The sequence below is a fragment of the Strongylocentrotus purpuratus genome, unplaced genomic scaffold, assembly GCF_000002235.5.
Source record: "Strongylocentrotus purpuratus isolate Spur 01 unplaced genomic scaffold, Spur_5.0 spur5_scaffold_1, whole genome shotgun sequence".
In the NCBI taxonomy this organism is placed as follows: Eukaryota; Metazoa; Echinodermata; class Echinoidea; order Camarodonta; family Strongylocentrotidae; genus Strongylocentrotus; species Strongylocentrotus purpuratus.
Genome location: NW_022145594.1, coordinates 7,067,148 through 7,088,131, shown reverse-complemented (window position 1 = coordinate 7,088,131; position 20,984 = coordinate 7,067,148). Strand labels below are relative to the sequence as shown.

General features: G+C 39.0%; 1 protein-coding gene across 1 annotated transcript in view; it reads right to left on the bottom strand.

Moving 5' to 3' along the window:
- The window catches only part of LOC100891569, a 31,514-nt gene extending 25,020 nt beyond the window's left edge, over positions 1-6,494 (bottom strand). The window contains exon 1 of the mRNA XM_030977591.1: positions 6,300-6,494. Coding sequence (XP_030833451.1) covers positions 6,300-6,357 — 58 coding nt within the window. The 5' untranslated portion in view covers positions 6,358-6,494. The remainder of the gene's footprint in view (positions 1-6,299) is intronic.
- Positions 6,495-20,984: the final 14,490 nt, after the last annotated feature.

Sequence of the window (20,984 nt, the reverse complement as noted above, 5' to 3'; positions counted from 1 at the left end):
TGGCGGGCCAAGCATGCCAATATCAGTACACCTGTACAGCTATACCAGTGGCTGATTCAAGGCGGGGGGGGGGACCAGGGGGAATGTGCCCCCGTTAAACAAAGGGGGAAGGGGAAGGGAAAACAGAAAAAGTTAGAAAAGGAGGGGGAAAAGAAAGAAAAGGGAAGTGAAAATGAGAGGAGAGGGAACAGGAGAAAAAAATGGGGGGGGGGGGGGAAGGAAAAAAGGGGAAGAATGAGAGGAAAGAAAAGGCGGAAAGGGAAGATAGTGGGAGAGACGGAAAAGAGAAAAGGGGAAAAAGGAGAATAATGAGAAGGAAAAAGAAACAAAGGGGGATGATATTGTAAGAAGGTGTTTTTTTACAGAGAAAGGGGCGGGGGGGGGGGTCACGCAATTGTGCAGTATGCATAATATAGGGTCCCCCACCTGTCCGGATATTGTCGGTTTTTTCCATCTCTTTCTTTGTTGTTCTTCATATTATGCACACTGCAAAATTGCGTCCCCCCCCCCACCGCCCCTTTCCTGGTAAAAAAAAAGAACACTTTCTTATAATATCATGCCACTTTCTTTTTTTTCTCTTCTCATTATTCTCCTTTCCCCCCTTTTCCCTTCTCCGTCTTTTCCGCCTTTTTCTCCTCTCTTCTTTCCCCTTTTCCTTTCCCCCTTTTCCACTATTTCCTTTTCTCTCCTCCCTCTTTTTTCTTCTTTCTCTCTTCCTCTTCTTTATTTTCCCCTGCTTTTTCTTTCCCCCTCCCTTTTCTCCTTTCCTCCCTTTTTCTTTTCTCCCTTGTGCCCCCCTCCCCCTGAATCCGTCACTGGTATAGCTGTATAGATGTACAGGTTCCTGCGTTTTGATTGGCTGGATGGATAGACTTATAGTAGTATAGTTGAACGGATAGTGGCATGCCTGGCCCGCCATATACACCGACATATTTCCCTCGACTAGCTCTTAACACGACCTGTTACCCTAGGGTAACTTTTGCCCGTGTGAACGTACATGTAGCTAAAGTGTTGTAAATCGCCTGGTACCAAGTTTGGGCTGATGGAACAAATGTAGCTCAGGCTATATGCATATGCTTCTTTGGTCTTAAATATTTTTAAAGTTAAATTTTGACTCGTGATTTGGTGCTTCATTGTTTAAATGATGCAATGTATCAAGGCTTTCACAGAACCTTGTTTCAATCCATTGGATAACCTTTATATTATTTAGAACAGCCTACTATTACTTGTCAAAGCTAATACACCTCGCACACACTATAAAGATTATACAGTGGTGTTCATATTGTAGAAAGATTATAACCATGGTTTTAATGACCACATGAATAAGAAGTCTTTGGACTTCGAACTTTGTCTTATCATGCTTATTACCATGTGCATTGGATTTATGAGAATGAGAGAACATGTTGTTTGAATACTTTTGCAAACCATTATTATATATCAAGGTGTTTTGAAATAGGCATATGCTGTGATAGCAGCGATAATGGGAGAGTTTTTGTTCAGATGTAATAAAGGTGCAAAACTTGAAGGTAAAGCATATCCAAATATTCTAACCTCAAATACATATTTCTGTCCGATGCATATTACTGAACACTATCACTGAATATACGAAACTGTTTTAGAGCTCCCTATTTTTTAATGAACCAGAATAGCGCCTACATATCAATGGAATTTTCCCACCATCGCATTTCCTTCTTTCTTTCTGTCTTTAAACCAATTGGTGTTGTCATTATAGATCATTCGATCTCATATTATTAACTTGAACAAATAACTAGACCGTGCATATTTCTTCCTCCTTCAATAGACTTGCTTGCTAATTAAAGTATTTTAATTAACGCATGTCTCTCTCCTAAAACCTTGGTCATCAACTATTTGATTCAATTCAATTCAATTCAATTTATTCATGTTTCCAACAAAACATAACAAATCAATGAATGACCTGCTATGCACAATGGCATCCCTTTAGAAATAATGCACTTTACATTGAGTACTTGTTGTTATGTCGCGCAAGTCACTGGCAAGCTTTTCAGTTAATTTTTGTCTATAAAAAATATATCCTTCTCACAGGGGCGGATTCAGCCGGCGGCAGAGGAAGGGACCAAAGAGGGGACCCAATTCGTATTGAGCGGCGAAAAAAGCCAGCCGGTGAATAGGGAGGGGGGGGGGGGGGTAGTGAGCACTAACTTTTTTGCTTTTTCGGCCCTTGAAAAGTACAAAAACGCTCGCCATCCCCCTTGAGCACCAGGGGAGGGGGCCCGTCCCAAATAAAGGTAACATTAGCGTATTTTTACCCCTTTTTTGGCCAGGGGAGGGGACCCGGGCCCCCAGAACCCCTGGACCCGCCACTGCCTTCTAACATGAGAAGTGAAAGTGTTTCCTTCACGTGCCAGGGAAAAGGAAGTCATGATTTAGATTACACTCCAAAGTAACCAAACTGCTTTCGATTTCTTTCACAGTTAATCGTCAACATGTTATTTCATCAAGGTGTAGCGTACCCTTCCACATTGAAGGTTAAACAATTACTCCACAAAACCGTGACATAGTAGCTTCTTTACATTGGCTATAAACAATGTGCATTATGAGAATTTACGATATTTCACCTCTTCTTAATTTGACTAATGATAATGTAGTATTTTAAAAATGCCATTAATAAAGAAATATTTGTTTCTATAACTAATGAAGGCTCTCAGAGGTTTCGGTAAGTAAATCATTTGTCATCATAATTATACAGGGTGTCACTGAGTTATTATTACCATATTACTTCTTGGTAAATGTATAGCCGTACATGATTGGACAGCTTTTCATCTCTTCTTTCATATTACATCGAAAATTTCATCAAGAAACCTTATAGTCTACAATAAGTGGCAGGCTGATACAGTGGGTTAATGTTGGTTTTGAAAATAAATAAAAGGATTCTGAATAAATAATTGTTACAATTAGACATCATTTCATGGCTAATAATTTCATCTGGTATATAAGACTATAATCATAATGGATCCACCATGTATCATACATAAGGCCAAAAAAAAAAAATGTTTGGTTGTCCTCGATTGCTTTTCTGGAGTAGGGGCGGGCGGGCGGATTTTTTTTTTGTTTAAATAATTTTTTTTCCATAAAAAAAAAAATCACTGGGATTGTCAAGCATTCAAACAAAGTCTATAAAACACTTTAATATGGTAAAAGACTAGTTTAATGTACAATGAATATCAAGAACAACACAGAAAGTATTTTGGGCTTTGAAATACAGCACCTTTTAAATCTCCATTGTACTACTTATAGCTACTTGCGCCCTTTATGTAGCAAACAATGCATACTCGGTGACCATTGGTCCCCCATGATCCTCTTTATCTTATATTAACTGAGAGCTGATTTGATCTGTCCAGTGACCTTGCAGGGTGGTATAATCTCTCCTGTAAACTAGTACAGATGGGCTTTAAAAAGAGTTTAAGAATGCTCAGAACCTGATTTGAATGAACGGCATTTTGACATAGAAAAATAAAAATGGCAAGTTTAATAAATACCTAATTGCGTACTGAAAAGACCAAACTGGCAACGGGACGCATTTTGATCCTTGCAAATGCATAAAATGGTATTTTTGGCATTAAAGATTGCTCCCCTATAAAAAAAAAAAAAAAATGAAGAAAAAAAGAAGAAATTTTTTTTATTTTATTTTTTTAAATTGAATAAAAAAAAAAAAAAAATAAATAAAAAAAAATACGAGCGGCCCGAAAATGACGAGCGGGCGGTCGAGGACAACCAAATGATTTTTTTTTGCCTTATTGAGAAGGCAGCAGAATTTCCAACTTTTAGGCACGTACAGCTAAAGAAATGTCATTGTGCCTAAAGCCCCTTTCACACCGGATCTGTGAGCTGCGTAGTATGGTGTACGATGGCGTATGGTTACGTACCCTGTACATAGGCACCGCGTACCTAAAAATATGGCTTCGGCGTAAGGTCGCGTACGGTTACGTAGGCCTAGCGTGTATGTATGCTTACGGTTGCGTAGGGCAGCGTACGCTCGGCGTAGTCGGTACGCAACACTACGCAACTCAACGCAAGGTCCGGTGTGAAAGCGCCCCTTTACCGCTGACAAATTGTACCTGATTAGTTATGCATGATCCTTACATCGTGATTATGGTAAACAGATTATATTGTACAATTCAGCTCTCGGGCTACGATGCATATTTATGAATTAACCAAACCACTTTTTTATGATAATAATAACAATAATTCTAATAATATCAATAATAATACTAATAATACTAATAATAAGGATGACATATTGATAATAATGTACACAAACTTTATTTGTATAGACATTCCTGTACTGTATCCAGTTTGTATATTGTCCGGTTGCGTATATTTTAATGCTGATGGAAAACACAGTATCCATTCATGTGGACCAGACGAAAAACATGAAAATTATCAATTTCTTTGTCATTACCTGGTTGTCAGGACATCTGCTACAACTGGTGCGAAAGCTCTCAATGGATACCTTCAGACACATATAGGCGAGTACGTAGGATTTTTTCAAGGGGGGGGGGGGTTAACATTTTTAAATCGGGCCGAAAATTACGCAACGACTCAGCCAGCCGCTGAATAAGCGGGGGGGGGGGGGGGGGGAGGACACTTTTTTTTGTTTGTTGATCCCCCTAAAAAATCGCAACGACTCAGCCAGCCGCTGAAATAAGCGGGGGGGGGGGGGGGGGGGGGGGGAATGGGAGGGGGGGGGGGGGGGTAAGAGGACACATTTTTTTTTGGTCTCGAAATTTGAAGATTGGACATTTTGCTCAGCCATTTTTTTGTTGTTGATATAATAAAAAAATTAAAAAAGGGGGGAGGGCGGCTTTTCCTCCAAAATACACACATAAAAAAATACCAAAGGCCCCCCCCCCTTGCGTACACGCCTGGACACATACCATTACGAGATGAATGCAGTGCCGGTCGACACATGCATCATGACCTCGACGCCCCTCACTTATTTATCAGCCGAGAAGACTTTACCAAGGTAAGAATTGATCACATATAAAGCTTCAACCGTGGGCAAACAAATACAATCTCGAAGGGGAGGAGGGGAAGGGGGCTCTTGCCATTTGTTTGCTTGTTGAGTGAGGGAAAATGTTGACACTTTACTGTGACAGGTACTCAGAAGCGTGGTTTCATTCATCGAGGCGGCACTAGAACGATTGGGGGAAGGAAGAAGGGGGAAGGGTACCGGTCTGAATCAGAAAAAGAAATGCGAATTTTGTTTCTCGATTTTATAATATTATATTGTTAAACAGTTGTCAGGGGGATAGCTACGTCAATGCAGGCGCTTTTGATCCCTTCAGATTGTACGATCGCTTTAAATATTAAAAAAAAAATCAATTCAGATTTATTTCCATCCGAGCAGTAAAACATAAAATATTACAGAAATAGACAAATATATCATTATTTTCATGAAAACAAAATTGACAAAAAGTTATGATAAAAGAATTTCATGTAGATCAGTCTGTACAAAAAAGTTGATAATACACAATAAAAGCACATACAAATGGACAAGAGTGGGTGTTGAATTAATGATGTTTTGTAATCATACCTTTGTTGTGAATCAAGATTCCTACAGAAACATGCCTTGCTTAAAAAATACAAATTTACCGTCTTGATGCCCAATTGTATGAACGGCAATTGCTCGAATGTTGATAGTGTAAAATAAAAATCTAAATGACCTAGTTCCCATGCACCCTCCATGCGGTTGGAAATAACCATACGTTGCTTTCACCGTCTACAGCAAGGGGACGTTTGGCGTCTTCATTACGATATGATGTCTCATATCCGCTTCTCTCCTCAGTTCTCAGTCGGGGATTCCCCGTTCCATTCATTTGGAAAATTACAGATATCTGATCTCACTTTAATACGTTCTTTGTATGAAAATGTTTCCCTATGTGAACACATATCAAAACTAAGGCGAGTTTTCCAATTAAAAAATAATTAAATAATATTCCTAGCTACGATAGGACAAAGTTGAAGTAAAAAGAGATATAAATAGGATAGAAGAGAAAAACGAATCATTTTGATGAAACCTTTTTATAAACGAATTTACTTGTCACATACAAATATGTTATTTGAAAGGTCTTTATACACACAAGAAATGGGAGGGATAGAATTATGCACAATTCTATACCACTTTCAACAACGGCACATTGAGGAAAACATAGAACAAAATCACAAAGTGCTACAATACATGACAAAGGCAGAATGCAATTTGACCGCGCCCGCATCCGTCATGGCGCCATTACATAGTTAATATTGTCAACGCTTACCCAACAACATGATCAATGCCAACAATGTGATGAAGATGTGGGAACACAATGTTGCCATAGCTACAACATAGTACTTGAAGTGATGCTGGTAGAAGTTAGTTATCCGAACTGGTGAAAATCGCTTGAGATGACTATTACGAGAAGCAATGTGGACGATTCTTAAAAACCTAATACGTTTGACAATACCAGAGTGCCGACTCATAGAGCAATGCACGCAAACACATTATGGTAACAATAGTCCGGAAAGCCGAGGGGTATAGCCTTAATCAAGACGTTTCTCAGCGCTTATTTTCTTCTTTCTGAACTGCTTGTTTACACCGTTTACTATAAAGTATATTATCGTGGCATAATCCACTCTCAAACAAAATTACGTCCCGAAGCAGACATGAATTAAACTGCACCAGAAAGTCGGGTTGAGACGTGGTAGGGGAGGAACAGGTGCATGTGACGGGAGGCAGGGGAGGGGTCCAGGCTTGCCACCCCCTCTTTAATGAGCTTTAGTGTAATTAGCGATAACAGCATTATCTGGTAGAAATTTCAAGAATCGTAACAATATATAGTCGGCTTCCTTTTTTTCTCTAAATCAATATCTTCAATTTATAAAAAAAGAAATGTAAACATTAGGCCTATGCGTAAATGTAGACTATACAACATATCCATGTCTTCAAGTTTCAAATGTGTCATATTTGACGCAATTTCAAAATCATAGTAGGGGAACTATGACCATTCTCAAAAACTTTGTTTCCCGTCTAAAAATATATGGGGAACGAATTTCATACTAAGACCGTCTCACTTCCTTCTATAGAAACGAGCATGATCGTGATGGTTTCACTTCCCGCGCATGCGCGTTTAGAACGTGGGGAAAACCCAAGAAAATTACCTCGTATCATAGACCGTTAGGTCCATGCCATAACACGGTGCAGCAAGAATATTAATCAGTAAATCATGTAAACTAGTCAATATGAAACCGCAATGCCTAACTTCAAATCAGAGGCTCAGTCTACGTTTAGTCAGTTTAGCATAATATATTATTGGCTTGATATATGAGAGTTTAATCATACAAATACTAATTATGATAATAATGATAGTAATAATGATAGTAATGATATGTCTTGTTTACCCAGGGCACTCTTATAATTATCAATACCGTTCTCCCTGAGAGCCCTGCAATCATATCATTACCCTGTTTTAGCCGAACTATGATGATAGCTACAATGAAATTTACGACGATTGGTTCGCTCAAGCAGTCAAGGACTGTTTAAAAAAAAAAAAAAAATTATTTATTCAAGTTTTATTTAGAATAGAGGGTAGGTACATTCAGTTTAACAAAACTGCTTTCCAAGTACGCCCTCTAGAACGACAAAACAAGTTTGTGAGATACAAAAATACAAGGAACATATAAAAATATAACAAAACTAAACATTGACATATTTGACATAATATAGAGTACCGAGTACCCAGTGGGTGGAGAGTGGCAACTATAGATTATCTTATACACACGTCATATTTATCTCGTTCCAACACCTTACATCAGATAAACCGCCCGGTGAATAGCATTTCTGTAGTAGAGCCCTTAGTATCTAGGCACCTACTCGTTTAGAGTGCTGCTGTTGCTCTAGATGTCAACTTGATCTAAAGTAAGCAAATGTCTAAATATAACCCATTATAAAGTACGGACGAAATGTAATGTAGCTAGGGCGCAGAGGATGATGTCTGCCTTATATCTATCACAGGTGAGGGTTAACGGGGTCATCATGTGTTTGCCGCTGCATGGGGAATCCCCATATGTGCAGAGCAGACAACGTCATCATATGGTACCATCGTGATAATTGTGTTGAATTTTGTATTACTTGTCTGCGGAAAGCTAATGGGTGGATAGAATTCCTTTTAAGAATAATTGTATCTAAGATGTTCTCTAATCACTGGTAAGAGATTCAACTACCGAATACATCTGTGAATCTTTCTTTCCCCCTTTTTTTTTCTCTCTCTTTTTTCCCATTTACCCATATTTTTTCCTCCATATTTGTATTATTATGTATCCATTGAGGGTAGTCATGCTATCAAGCTTTGCTTACTTTGTCAACCCTCCTGTTTGATGTTTTCGATTAGTTACGGCCAGCCTTAGTTTATTCTACATAATAATCTGTTTCCATGTATACAATTTGCAATTATTTGTTTGTTATATATTTGTAAAACTGCAAAAGAAAAAGAAAATCAAATATAAACAAATAAATCAATAAAATCAAATTAAATTAAGATGAAGAATATCGAATTAATTAATTTGAGGGTTTGGTTCTTTCTGGTAAGAAAAACAAGCAACCCCCTACCCCCCCCCTTCCAAAAAACAAACAAACCCGAATTGCCTGAGAACTGTCACAAAGCATGCAGAGTGTGTGTGCATCATGACGTAGTCGGAAATACCCTTTCACGTATATAATCATTATGATGGCATCGTTTAAAGGGCCTTGGTAACATTGTAGATGAGAGAAAATGGTACTAAGGTAGTTACTTCAATGCTAGATATACAATAGATAATATGTAAGTTTTAGTAAAAATAGACCATAATTAATGATAGAAATTGGAAAAAAACTGATCTGATCGATTCTGTAATTCTCCCAACTATATTATTATAATTTTATTACATTTAAGGTGAATGTAAATCATCACAAGGCAGTGACTTGGCTCTACATAGGTAACATTGTCAGATGAGAGAAAATGGTGCTAAGGTAGTTACTTCAATGATAGATATACAATAGATAATATGTAAGTTTTAGTGAAAATAGACCATAATTAATGATAGAAATTGGAAAAAACTGATCTGATCGATTCTGTAATTCTCCCAACTATATTATTATAATTTTATTACATTTAAGGTGAATGTAAATCGTCACAAAGCAGTGACTTGGCTCTATATACCAGTCCAGACATTTAAGTGTTGAGAGATTTTTAAAAGCCTGTCTTATTTTCATTGAAAAACGATTGGGAAAATTCAAAAATGGTTAGAAGAATTTGACTGTAAGAGGGTGACGCACAGTGACGCCTTGAAAGAAAACCGTAAATATCTTTGTGGTTTGAGAATCTTTCAGGATTTGTTGCATGTTAGAGGGTAAGTACAGTAAAAGGAATATAATAAGTAACATTTCATACAAAGTTACGCTTTCTTCATCAACCTTCAACAATGTTACCGAGTGACTTTAAGCGGCGAACATGTTTAGTGCAGGTTACTGTGATTACATAACATATTAAATATCCGTAGAAATATATATCATGCATCAGGCGCGGATCCAGGATTTCTTAGGGGGGGGGGCCCAAATTTGAAATTATGCGAGCCAAATATTGGTACATTATGGTGACCAACAGTGACGTAATGCGGTTGGGGGGGGGGGTGGCGAGTTCCCCCCTCCCAGGCTTTGACGTTTCATTATATTATTAGAGAAAGAAGACGATTCGTTGTACCGTTCTCGAAAATAATTTTCGTCTGAATTTAGTTTTTCTCCTCCCGCGCGAAGCGCGGAAAATTTTACGACTTATTAAATTATTAGAGAAAGAAGACGATTTGTTGTACAGTTCTCGACTCTTAATCCTTGTCTAAATTCAGTCCCCCCCCTCCCCCTCCTGCGCGAAGCGCGGAAGCTTTGACGTTTTATTAAACTATTAAAGGAAGAAGACGATTCGTTGTACCGTTTTCGAAAATAATTCTCGTTTGAATTTAGTTTTTCCCTCCCGCGCGAAGCGCGGAAAATTTTACGATTAGAGTTTTAGAGAAAGAAGACGATTCGTTGTACCGTTATCGACCCTTTATCCTTGTCTGATTTCAGTTCCCCCCCCCTCCCGCGCGAAGCGCGGAAGCTTTTACATTTCATTAAATTATTAGAGGAAGAAAACGATTAGTTGTAAAGTTCTCGACTCTTAATCCTTGTCTAAAATCAGTCCCCCCTCCCCCTCCTGCGAGAAGCGCGGTAGCTTCTACGTTTCATTAAATCATTAGAGAAAGAAGACGATTCGTTTTACAGTTCTCGACTCTTAATCCTCGTCTGAATTCAGGTTCCCCCCTTCCGCGCAAAGCGCGGAAGCTTTTAATCTTCATTTAATCATTAGAGAAGAAGACGATTCATTGTACCGTTCTCGAAAATAATCCTCATCGGAATTTAGTTCCCCCTCCATCCCTCGCGAAGCGCATAAGGTTTTACGTTTCATTAAATAATTAAAGATTCGTATTACCGTTCTCGCCTCTGAATCTGAATCCTCGTCTCAATTCAGCCCCCCCCCCTCCTCCCCTCCTGCGCGAGAAAGAAAACGATGCGTTGTACCGTTCTCTATACTCTTAATCCTTGTCTGAATTTCAAAGAGGTGGGGTCGAGGCGGCGGAGCCGGCCCCGGAAGCCCAGCGGTTTTAGGCGTTTAATTAAGGTCAGATGAGCATATTTTTGTGTATACCTTATTATTTTGTGACACTGGCAAGTCACTATTTGGCGTGGGGTCCAGGGGGCGGAGCCCCAAAAAATCAGGGGTTTTAGGCATTAAATTACCGTCAGATGATCATCTAAGAGGCCGCCGTAGGGCCCTAGATGGAATCCAAAGGGGCAAAGCCCCCGGAAGCTTAGGGGTTTTAGGCATTTAATCACGGTCAGATGAGCATATTTTGATGCCTCGAGGCTCTTGATCCCCGCCGTACCTCGGGCCCTGACATGTAGGAATCTCAAGAATCATATTTTTTGCCTGGTTGTAAATTTAGGATTTTTTTTATTTTCCAACAAACACATACAAACGTATAATTTACTAAAAAGTGAGGAAAAATTTCGGAAATTATGTCATTTCAGCATTATTTGTAATACACCGTTGTGGAATCAGAAATAAACCACGTTTGAATTTGATTTCCCCCAAGCCCCCCCCCCCCCTCTATCAGTACGCCAGTATCTCCTCTTTTCCTTTTTTTTTTGATTCGGGGGGGGGGGGGGGGGGGTTAACAGCCTGGGAGGCAAGGCCCTTTCGGCCCCCCCCCCCGATTTCCTTCTTCTCCCTTTACTTTTCTTCTTCCTCTTCTTTCTTTCCCTTTTCCCTTTCTCCCTTCTTTTCCTTCTTTTCTCTTTTTTTTTTTTTTTTTTTTTTTGCGGGGGGGGGGGGCCAAGGCCCGCTCGGCCCCCCCCTGGATCCGCGCCTGTCATGCATAATAAGTACAGATTGGCAGGAATGTAAATACACCAATGAAACATTTTAAAGACTATTTTAAGCAACAATTTTGTCAAGATATTAATACACATGTGTCACCTTCCACAACTCAGGCGCTACATGGGTATGAATTCCTTGAATACTATGAGCACCAAAAACGTTCGCTTAGTAGAGCTGGTGTAATGTTGGAGTACCCTTTGTAAGATGAATTTATATTCTATAACAATATTCCATATTTATTTTCATCATTATTATTATGATTACTATTATCATTATTTGTATTATTATTATATCATTATTATTATTATCAGCATTTTCATTATTATTAGTAGTATCATTATCATTATCAGTAGTAGTAGTCGAAGTAGTATAAATGTTATGTCCTTTGCCTCCCAACTTAGGCCTATTCTGTGCCAGAGCTTCATAGAACCATCCAGTGACGTACGCAGGATTTTTTCAGGGGGGGGGGGGGGTTAACATTGTTAAATCGGGCCGAAAATTTCGCAACGCCTCAGTCAGCCGCTAATTAAGCGTCGGGGGGGGGGGGGGGGGGTAAAGTCTTTTTTTTTGGGGGGGGGGGCCACCCTTTGGTACAATTAAAGAAAAAAAAAATTAAGGGGGGGGGGGTTAATAAAAATCACACACATAAGAAAATTAAAGGGGTGTTCAAACCTGAATAAATACTGAGATTCGAACCCTCAAGACAATTCCAAAGTTCTATTAGAACTATGCTGTTATTACCGATTGAGCTAACGATGGGTTGCAGGGTCGGCGACCCCCCCCCCCCCCCGGGGGGGGGGGAACGGGGGGACACGTCCCCCCTCAATACTTTAGAGGGGGATCGTCCCCCTTCAAAACTTGAAAAAGTGCAACAACAAAAAATGTATGGCAAATACTGACTAAATACTGGAACACACTTTTAGGCTATGGAGGGCCCAAGAGTGCAGCGTTTAGACAAATAAAAATTTAAAAATTCTTTTCACTCGGGAGGTAGCTCCCTCACATAATATCCTTCAAAGTGTACACGCAAATACCGAGCAAATTGAAGTGTGCAAAAAGTATATTGCTTGTTTTTATACTATAGTTTTGCTATGGAATGTACATTTTTAATACAACAAAACTTCAAACACCTGTGAGGAGGTAGTCACTTCCGTCACCTTCACCCCTCTCATTCACCATGCTCCCTCGCACTTGCGTGCTGATGGGGGGGGGGGGGGAGGGCAGTTCCCCCGAAATGAAATTCAAACGTGGTTTATTTCTAATTCGATACCAGTGATTTACAAATGTTGTTGAAATGGCATGGTTTTTCCCTGAGCTTCCGGAGGGTCTGCCCCACCAAGGGCCCTAAGGCGGGCCCCTGGTTGCTCATCTGACCGTAATTTAATGCCTAAAACCCCTGAGCTTCTGGGAGCTCCGCCCTCGGACCCCACTCTAATAAGTGACCTTTATGTCAGTGCAACAAATAAAGCATTAAAATATGCTCATCTGACCTTAATAAATGCCTAAAACCCTGAGCTTCATGACACCCGCCGGGGCTTTGCCCCTGGACACCACGCCAATTTACGCACCACTTTGCTTTTCTTTGCTCTACCTGATCGTACATACTTTAGCCCCCCCCCCCAACTTTGAAAAACCCAGGGCACGCGTAACATGTAAGAGTGGTGGTGATGCGGATTTGTTGGGCCCCCCCGAAACGTTTTTGCTCATTACGCCACTGCTCCCTCGTCCCTCGTATTTCGCCCGCCCCCCCGGTCATGAAAAGAAATCGCCGCCCCTGATGGGTTGATGAAAGGTTGATTTGTATAATTACTATCACCCTATTAACAACCCTACCGGATTCCATATGCGCATACGCTGGTTTCCTTTCGAAAAATAAAACGCATTCCGCGTCTCTATCAAGAATGATATCAATAGATTAAACCTTGTTATTTTAGTGCACAGAGAGATAGGGAGTACTCAAAAATGACCTGAACAATTACATGACATTCACTGACCCTCAACTTTCACACAGTCATGACTTTGATTTTCTTGCCTGATTTTCCTAAGCTGATCATCAATGCAGTAGCTTTTACCTTGTTATACCCAACAGAACATTAACGGGCCACTCTTACCCAACCCACATAGCATTTTAAAACTTGAATACAATTTTACTTATTAATATTCCAGCCTCTGATTTTCTGAAAATCTTTAAATTGACCAAAAATGTCACGCTTGCTGGGCTATGCCCCCGAAAATAGGTAATACGGCCACGTCGCTTAATGATGTATTTGACGTCATTGCGGAAATGTCCGATTTGTAAGGATCTTACAATCGCATTGTGATTCTTAATTAGGAATGACGAATTTGCCAGGAATGTACTTGGATTATCAAGTGCAAACTATTTTTCGGATAAATGTCTTTTTTTCAATTAATATTATAGTTTGCCTTTTTAAAGATATTTCAATGCCTAAATCACCCTTTTTTCACCGAAGAGGCTCCCGCAGTGACGTCATATACTATTGCGCAATACAGCTCCGAAACTGAGCTTTTTTCCTGAGCGTTCTGAGGCGTCATTTTTAAAGCTAGATTCCAGAATTATTGATGATTTTTAAGAAAAATTATTGTCATGTTCGGAATCTCCGTCAAAAATGTCCTTTTTCCTTTTTTTGTTATAGCCCGTTGAGTGGTCCTTTAAGGGCTGGATTGTCTTGTCATAAATATTGTGTCTTCAGTGCACTTTTTGTGTAAAACCATCGTATTATTTCATTGTTCTATTATTACAGTCAACATTCCATTGTTCTCATTAATCAAAGAATAGTATCACTTTTCATGTCTTGATTAAATGGTCTATTCACACGACTCTTAAAAAGTAGCGAATATTTATCAGCAACTACACTATTACGGCTTTAGTTGTCAACGACTCGATTTTCATTACATCATGTACATGACTCGATGTACGTAAAATAACACTGCTGAAAGATAAACTTGAGTTCTTGTAAAAAAAAGAAAATGAATTCTCACAGAATCAAACAAAACTTAATACACAGAATGTTCAAGAGTACAAATAAATGTCATTTGCCAAACAGTTTTGCTAGAAAATGTATACTGGCTGAGTATTGGGCATAGAAAGACAAGGAAATCAAGGTTAGTAGCCCCGCCACCATTTGTGTAGTCCCATATACATCTCTCTGTGTACAGTGCTTGTTACTTTACCAAGACTGGGTCAAGTTTACTATGATTATGATGACTCCAGAACCTTGCAGTACAATACTTACATGATACATGATCAACTTTTCTAATCCATTCTATACCTTTTCTTTCACAATGCAATCGTAAGACCAGAACTCAACTTTATCTTTAAGCTATGGTCACAACCCATAAAAGTAGCCTGATCGGCGGCCGGGCGGCGTTATTCTAACCAATTTCGCCTGGGTACCGAGCGGCAGCCGCCCGGGCACCGCTTGTTTTTAGGACATCGCTCGGTCGCCGCTGAAGTTTTAGCGCTCACTTTTCACTCGCCGCCCAAAATACGCTCGGTGACCGGGCTTTTGCCACCCGGGCACCGACCTAATCGAGCGTTTGCCGTCGAGCGATTTAGGTCAAAAATCGAAGCTGCTAGGTCAAAGGCTGCCGAGCGGTCGTCGTCCGTTCGACGCCTGGTCGCTGCTGGGTGATCAGTCGGTCACTGGGCGGCGAGTTCAAAATGGGTCGGCAGCCTTTGACCTAGCCGCTTCTATTTTTGACCTAACTGATCACTCGATGGTGAACGCTCGATTAGGTCGGTGCCCAGGCGGTGACCGCCCTGGCACCGAGCGTATTTTGGTGCCCCGCCGATCACTGGCCAGCCGCCGGGCAATTTCTTTAAAATCAGCCGGTGGCCGGTGGGAGACCGCTCGGGAATCGGTGGATCATCATCAGTCAGTCACTGCCGATTTCGCCCAGTTTTGACATAAAATCGACCGGCGACCGACGGGAAATCGACAGCTGACCGCCCAGGCATCGCTGGGGTTCTACAGCCTGCTCGACTTCTCCAAAAATCGTTGGGCAATGCCTAAATTCCAGCGGCGACTGAGCAGGCTACAAATCGGTCGGTCGCTGCTCTGAGTAGTGTTGATAATAGGGCCATTCTATGTCGGGCCTTACAGGCCATTATTATGTATGCTTACATGTATACAAATATACAGCCAACGAATGGATGTATAGTTTTATACTTGTACAGAATAATTATTGATATGTACAGCCCGCCATAATCGTCTCTTCCGTTTCACTACATCTAGGCCAAGGTAACTTCATTCTCAGTTTCTCGTTACTAATTTCCATGTCGGGAATCCTATGTCATTTACTATCTGATAGTTAAACTCTATGCTATTGGGTATATTAAAAAAATATATTATCTTGGCGAAATTGTATTTGTATACGCACGCACGCCAGACATGTTATGTATAACATATGGATTTCAGTATATTGAAGATATTTGTTATCTCACGGTCTAGATGTCCTCAGAATAAAATATTAAATAGAAATATTGAGGTGATCGAATGAAGGAGGGAAAAGGGAACGAGAAACTATAGGAATTAACATTACTTGGCCTACAGTACTTATTTGTACTTTCCTCTAATTCCTTTCATTTCTCCCTCGTGATTGTAGGTCTATAATCATTCTAAATGTATACAATTTTAAGTATTAACAGCCTAAGTAAGTGCCAGCTTACATCAAAATTACGTTTTTCGAATTGCCTCGTCTTTAGTTGAGATAGGAAGGTAAAAGTAACAAATAAAACGAGCTGAAAGTTTTAACAATAATGCTAATAAAGTAGCAAAAGCAAAACATGATAAAATACTAGAGGGGAATATGGTGATGCAGAAAATTATTAAATGAAAGGATCTCCCTCCCACTTACTTACTCTTACTTATACTTCAAGAGTACATGGGTTACGTTGAATACAACACATCCGAAAAAAACTAAAGGATACAATATCAGAATAAAAATGTTATGAATGATATTGTTATCGTTATTAATAATAATATTAATAATAATAATACATGATATTTATAAGGCGCCAAATCCACTTGACAGTCAAATGCTCAAGGCGCAGCTTGTGCAATAGATGAAATACATTATTGGAATCAATTATAAGCTAAATTAAACAGATATTCTTAAGATTGTTTTTTAACACTTCAGCAGAACTGCTAATTTTAATCCATTGAGGGAGAGTATTCCATAACGAAGGCCCAGCATGAGCGAAGGTTCGCTCCCCCACTTTGTTTTAACCCTAGGAGTAACAAGTAAGCCAGAGTTTTGAGAACGTAGCTGTCTAGAAGGAAAGTAATGCTTAATCAAGCCGATGTTGTACTGCGGAGCAGAGCCATGCATACAGTGAAATAATAGCAAAATAATCTTGAAAACAACACGTTTTTCTACGGGCAACCAATGGTGTGATGTGATTGTACTTGTTGGACAGGGTCACGACACGAGCAGCAGCATTCTGTACTCTTTGTAATTTTGCGAGTAGGTTGTGAGGTGAACTAAACAAAAGGCCATTACCAAAATCCAAGCGAGAAGAAATTAAAGCATGAGTAATTTTCTCAGTGGCACTGCAGTTAAGATATTTACGAATAAAACCCAAATTGCGTAACTGATAACGTACTGATTTTGAGACATATTGAATTTGTGTAGACATTGTCATGTTTGAGTCGAGAAACACACCAAGGTTGCGACATACATTAGATAGGGTAATTTCATGTCCAGCAAGAGTAATTGAAGTGTTGGAAATCTTATCTAACTGAGTCTTAGAACCATACATTATAAATTCGCATTTGGCGAGATTTAATTTAAGTGAAAGTGAGTTTAACCAATTATGAACATCTTGTACACAAGACTCAATGTTATGGATAGCGCTGGCTGCATTGCTCTGATTAGGTTTGAAAGAAGTATATATTTGAATATCATCAGCATAAACATGATAAGAGAGAGAACAACTATATTTAGGAGGAATGTATGAATGAACATTTTCTTTAGGGAAACTATACATTTGTAAAGTTTTAAGTGCAGTGTAGATGGAAGGGGACCCTTGTATTAAATATACGTCACACATTTCTCTTTTACTAACCTATTTATTTCATTTCCTGCTTCTTTCTTCTATTAAAATCATCTTGATATCAGATTTGAATGCCCCTTTAAGTATATTTATATATATATATATACATACAAATACACAAACACACACGCTCACATATATATGTATGTTTGTCTAAAAATATATGCAAATGAACGTAATTGAATAACTAAAGGCGAATACTTACCATTTCGGACTGACTGACCTATAGAAAAGAAATCCCAATTATTCGATTAAATCCAGTCAAGCAAGGTTGATTGATTTTATCATGTTCTTGCGATGTTATCTTTACATCTCAAATAAAGAAACTCTCAGAAGACAAAATGTACTGAAAACCCAAAGCAGGCATCCAAGAACACTACAATTTAGGTTGTCGACATATTTTGCTCATCTTCCTTGCTGTGTTGTCTCTATAACTCGAATACGACACTTGTTCATCCAGCAGCTTAATACTAATAGTTTCTATGAAGTTTTTCTCACAATGAAGGCTTGTTTCCTGAACTCCTCAAAAGGAAGTAAAAACGTGATTAAAAGATCCAGTATTACAAATAGTCTGTTTATTTATTTTTTCGAAATGAGATTTTTGTTCACAATACAAATTGCCCAATTCTATTTAGACAGCGAAATGTTTAAACGATGAACACGTCTCCTGAAACACTCGGAACACCGATCACCGAGTAATTTAGCCAGTGCAATATGTTTATTTGTTATTTCTTTATTATCAACAAGTTTTAATGTTCTTCGCGAATTTGCATTGTAATTCACTTTATTTCTTAATACATTATGAAATTCAATTCCAATATTTCCAATATTTTCTACCAATGACACAAAATCAACCCTTCGGCATGCCAAATTCGTAATAGTAATGGTTTTAATTTTAATTTAGATAGTATATTTGCAATGACGAATATCGTCATTGCCTTGTTTTCGTTCACATTCTGCCCCATTAATATTCTTCTTCTTAGTGTCAGGAAATCGCATTCGTTTTGCACATAGTGCTTGTTATTCCTAGTTAGGTGCTTTCCTCGTGTCATTTTCCTTTCAAATTTCATAGGCATAGTATAGTATTAATGACTGCTTTGAGAGAAATAGTTGTTTTATTACGCTCAAGGGAAGGTTAGAATTGTGCTATTCCCCGAGGCTTGCCGAGGGGAATAGCCCAATTGTAACCTTCCCGAGAGCGTATGAAAACAACTATTTCTCGAATATTAAAGCAGTCATTAATACTTTTATATGCCGAAAAAAAATAGACTAAAAAATAAAAAATAATTGACATTTTTGTCGAAGACGGGATTCGAACTCTTGCGTACAACATGAGGTGTATCGAAAACCAACGCTTAGACCACTCGGCTATCGCGCGACGTTAACATGCTTGGCAGTTTTCTCCAATATATACATTAAAATGGATTGAAAACGGCTCCGCGTGAGGGATGCTTCGCAAAAGCTCCATGAAACGGACCCTTCTTTTACTTTTGCAATGCATATTGGCACGAACTTAGATCAAGATCTATCGGCAGATGTTGTTTTTTTGTTTTTGAGAGTTTATTTTCGTCTTCATGTCAACAATGCAAGATAAAATTGTCGGTAAGATCGATCGAGATTCAATTGTATTGAAATTGCCGACCAATTTTTCGCACACGTATGGTATCCTCCATCGCTCAAACCATTTTTTAACATGTAAACCTATGGGGTAACCATGGAGACTGACCTATTTTTTTAATAACCATGGTTATTAAAAATATTGAAATGTTTTAAGCATGGTTACCGGGAATTTTACAGGAACAGTTGAAGTTTATGAATGCAATTCGACCAATCAGATGGCTGGATTTCCTAAGTGAGGTATATAATCTCTAACATCTCATCAAGGTCACTACATTCTTCGATTTACGAAATCACTCATGCATAACCGTGGATGCACCATTTCGTCCGTTTCTGGTCCATGTTAAGACCTTTCTTTCTTTCTTCCTATCTTCACTATCCTAGATCCTACAAACTTCTAACTTAAATTACCATCAGATGAGCATCCAGGTGCCCGCCTTAGGGCCCTAGGTGGAATCCAGAGGGCAGAGCCCCCGATAGCTCAGGGGTTTCATTATTATTGTCATTTGATTACTTTATTTTTAATCACATTGTTGATTGCCTAGACTGTTTTAATAATTCTTGTATAATTCCTTGTATCATGTTTTGAAGGAAATTTTTAGGATATAATTCCGCGAAATTTCGTGAAATTGAATGGAATTTTTTAAAATAGTGACAAAGTTTTTAAAAAAATCTCTCTTTCATTATCTATTTGGCTAAAGACATATTGTTCCTGTTGTCTCATTTTCGCTCGCTGGACCATTGACAGCACAAACGTAGCTAGTTCGCCGTCACTACCAAACTAGAATGTTCCACTATGTTGCAGGGTGTATATGCCATTAGGTATGATGTGTAAACCGGGTGTGCGGAAATGGTGTGTTGGGGAGGGGAAGTGAGAGTGTTCATGTGTGTGGTAATTGTATGTGTGTCAACAATTAAAGACTAATACATGACAGATGGCTAATCATAAATCTACAATGACGAGTAAACTGTGTACATCACAGTCCACAGATAAATGTGCCTTGAACGTATAAAGCAGACGGTAATTTTGTATGTGACATATCTTTAAACTATCATTGATATCTGATAATTAAACAGTTAGTAAAATAAACCTACCAAACTACATAATACAATGAAAGACTTGACTGAAAGTATTGGAGTTTGATAAGGCTCACAATTGCACTCCTCTGTTAATAATCGAATAGTCCATGGCGTTCATGAAAATTCATGTTTTTGCTTACCTCGGCAAAATGCTTGCCTATACTAAATGGGAAAAATACGGTGGGGGGGGGGGGGGGGGGGTTGGCTGAATTGGACATAATGAACAAATCAGAACTGATCTATGATAATTTAATGCTTGTTATCCTTCGTGTGTTTGACCTATAACCTTACAATCGCGTGGCAAATTGAGTCCAAAGTTCGACTTGTTGCACATGTGTTATATAGGCAATGGCGAGCTTGCGACCTATTTTTTATCAAATTACGGTGGGTAAACTTTCAAAAGTCAATAAGACATGAGGGTTCCAATGAAAGAGCTAGTGATAACGTACGCCGGGGTGGATGTGCTTTTCGTTTTAACAAAAAATGAATTTTTAACGATGTCCGCGTCGGAAATTCCATGCACGACTCAAATGTCTGACGGACAATCTGTGCGGAAGAGGTCTCGCACCAATAGTCCGCCTGCCGCATCGAATGTCCGTATTCTAGTCCACACGTAAACATAGTCAATACAAGTATAACTAGACATATAATACTTGTTTGGAACAAGTATAGGTGGGCTGGTCAACTAAAATTTGACAGAAAATAGAGCAAAAATAAGCGAGATACTGCTAAAAAAAACAATG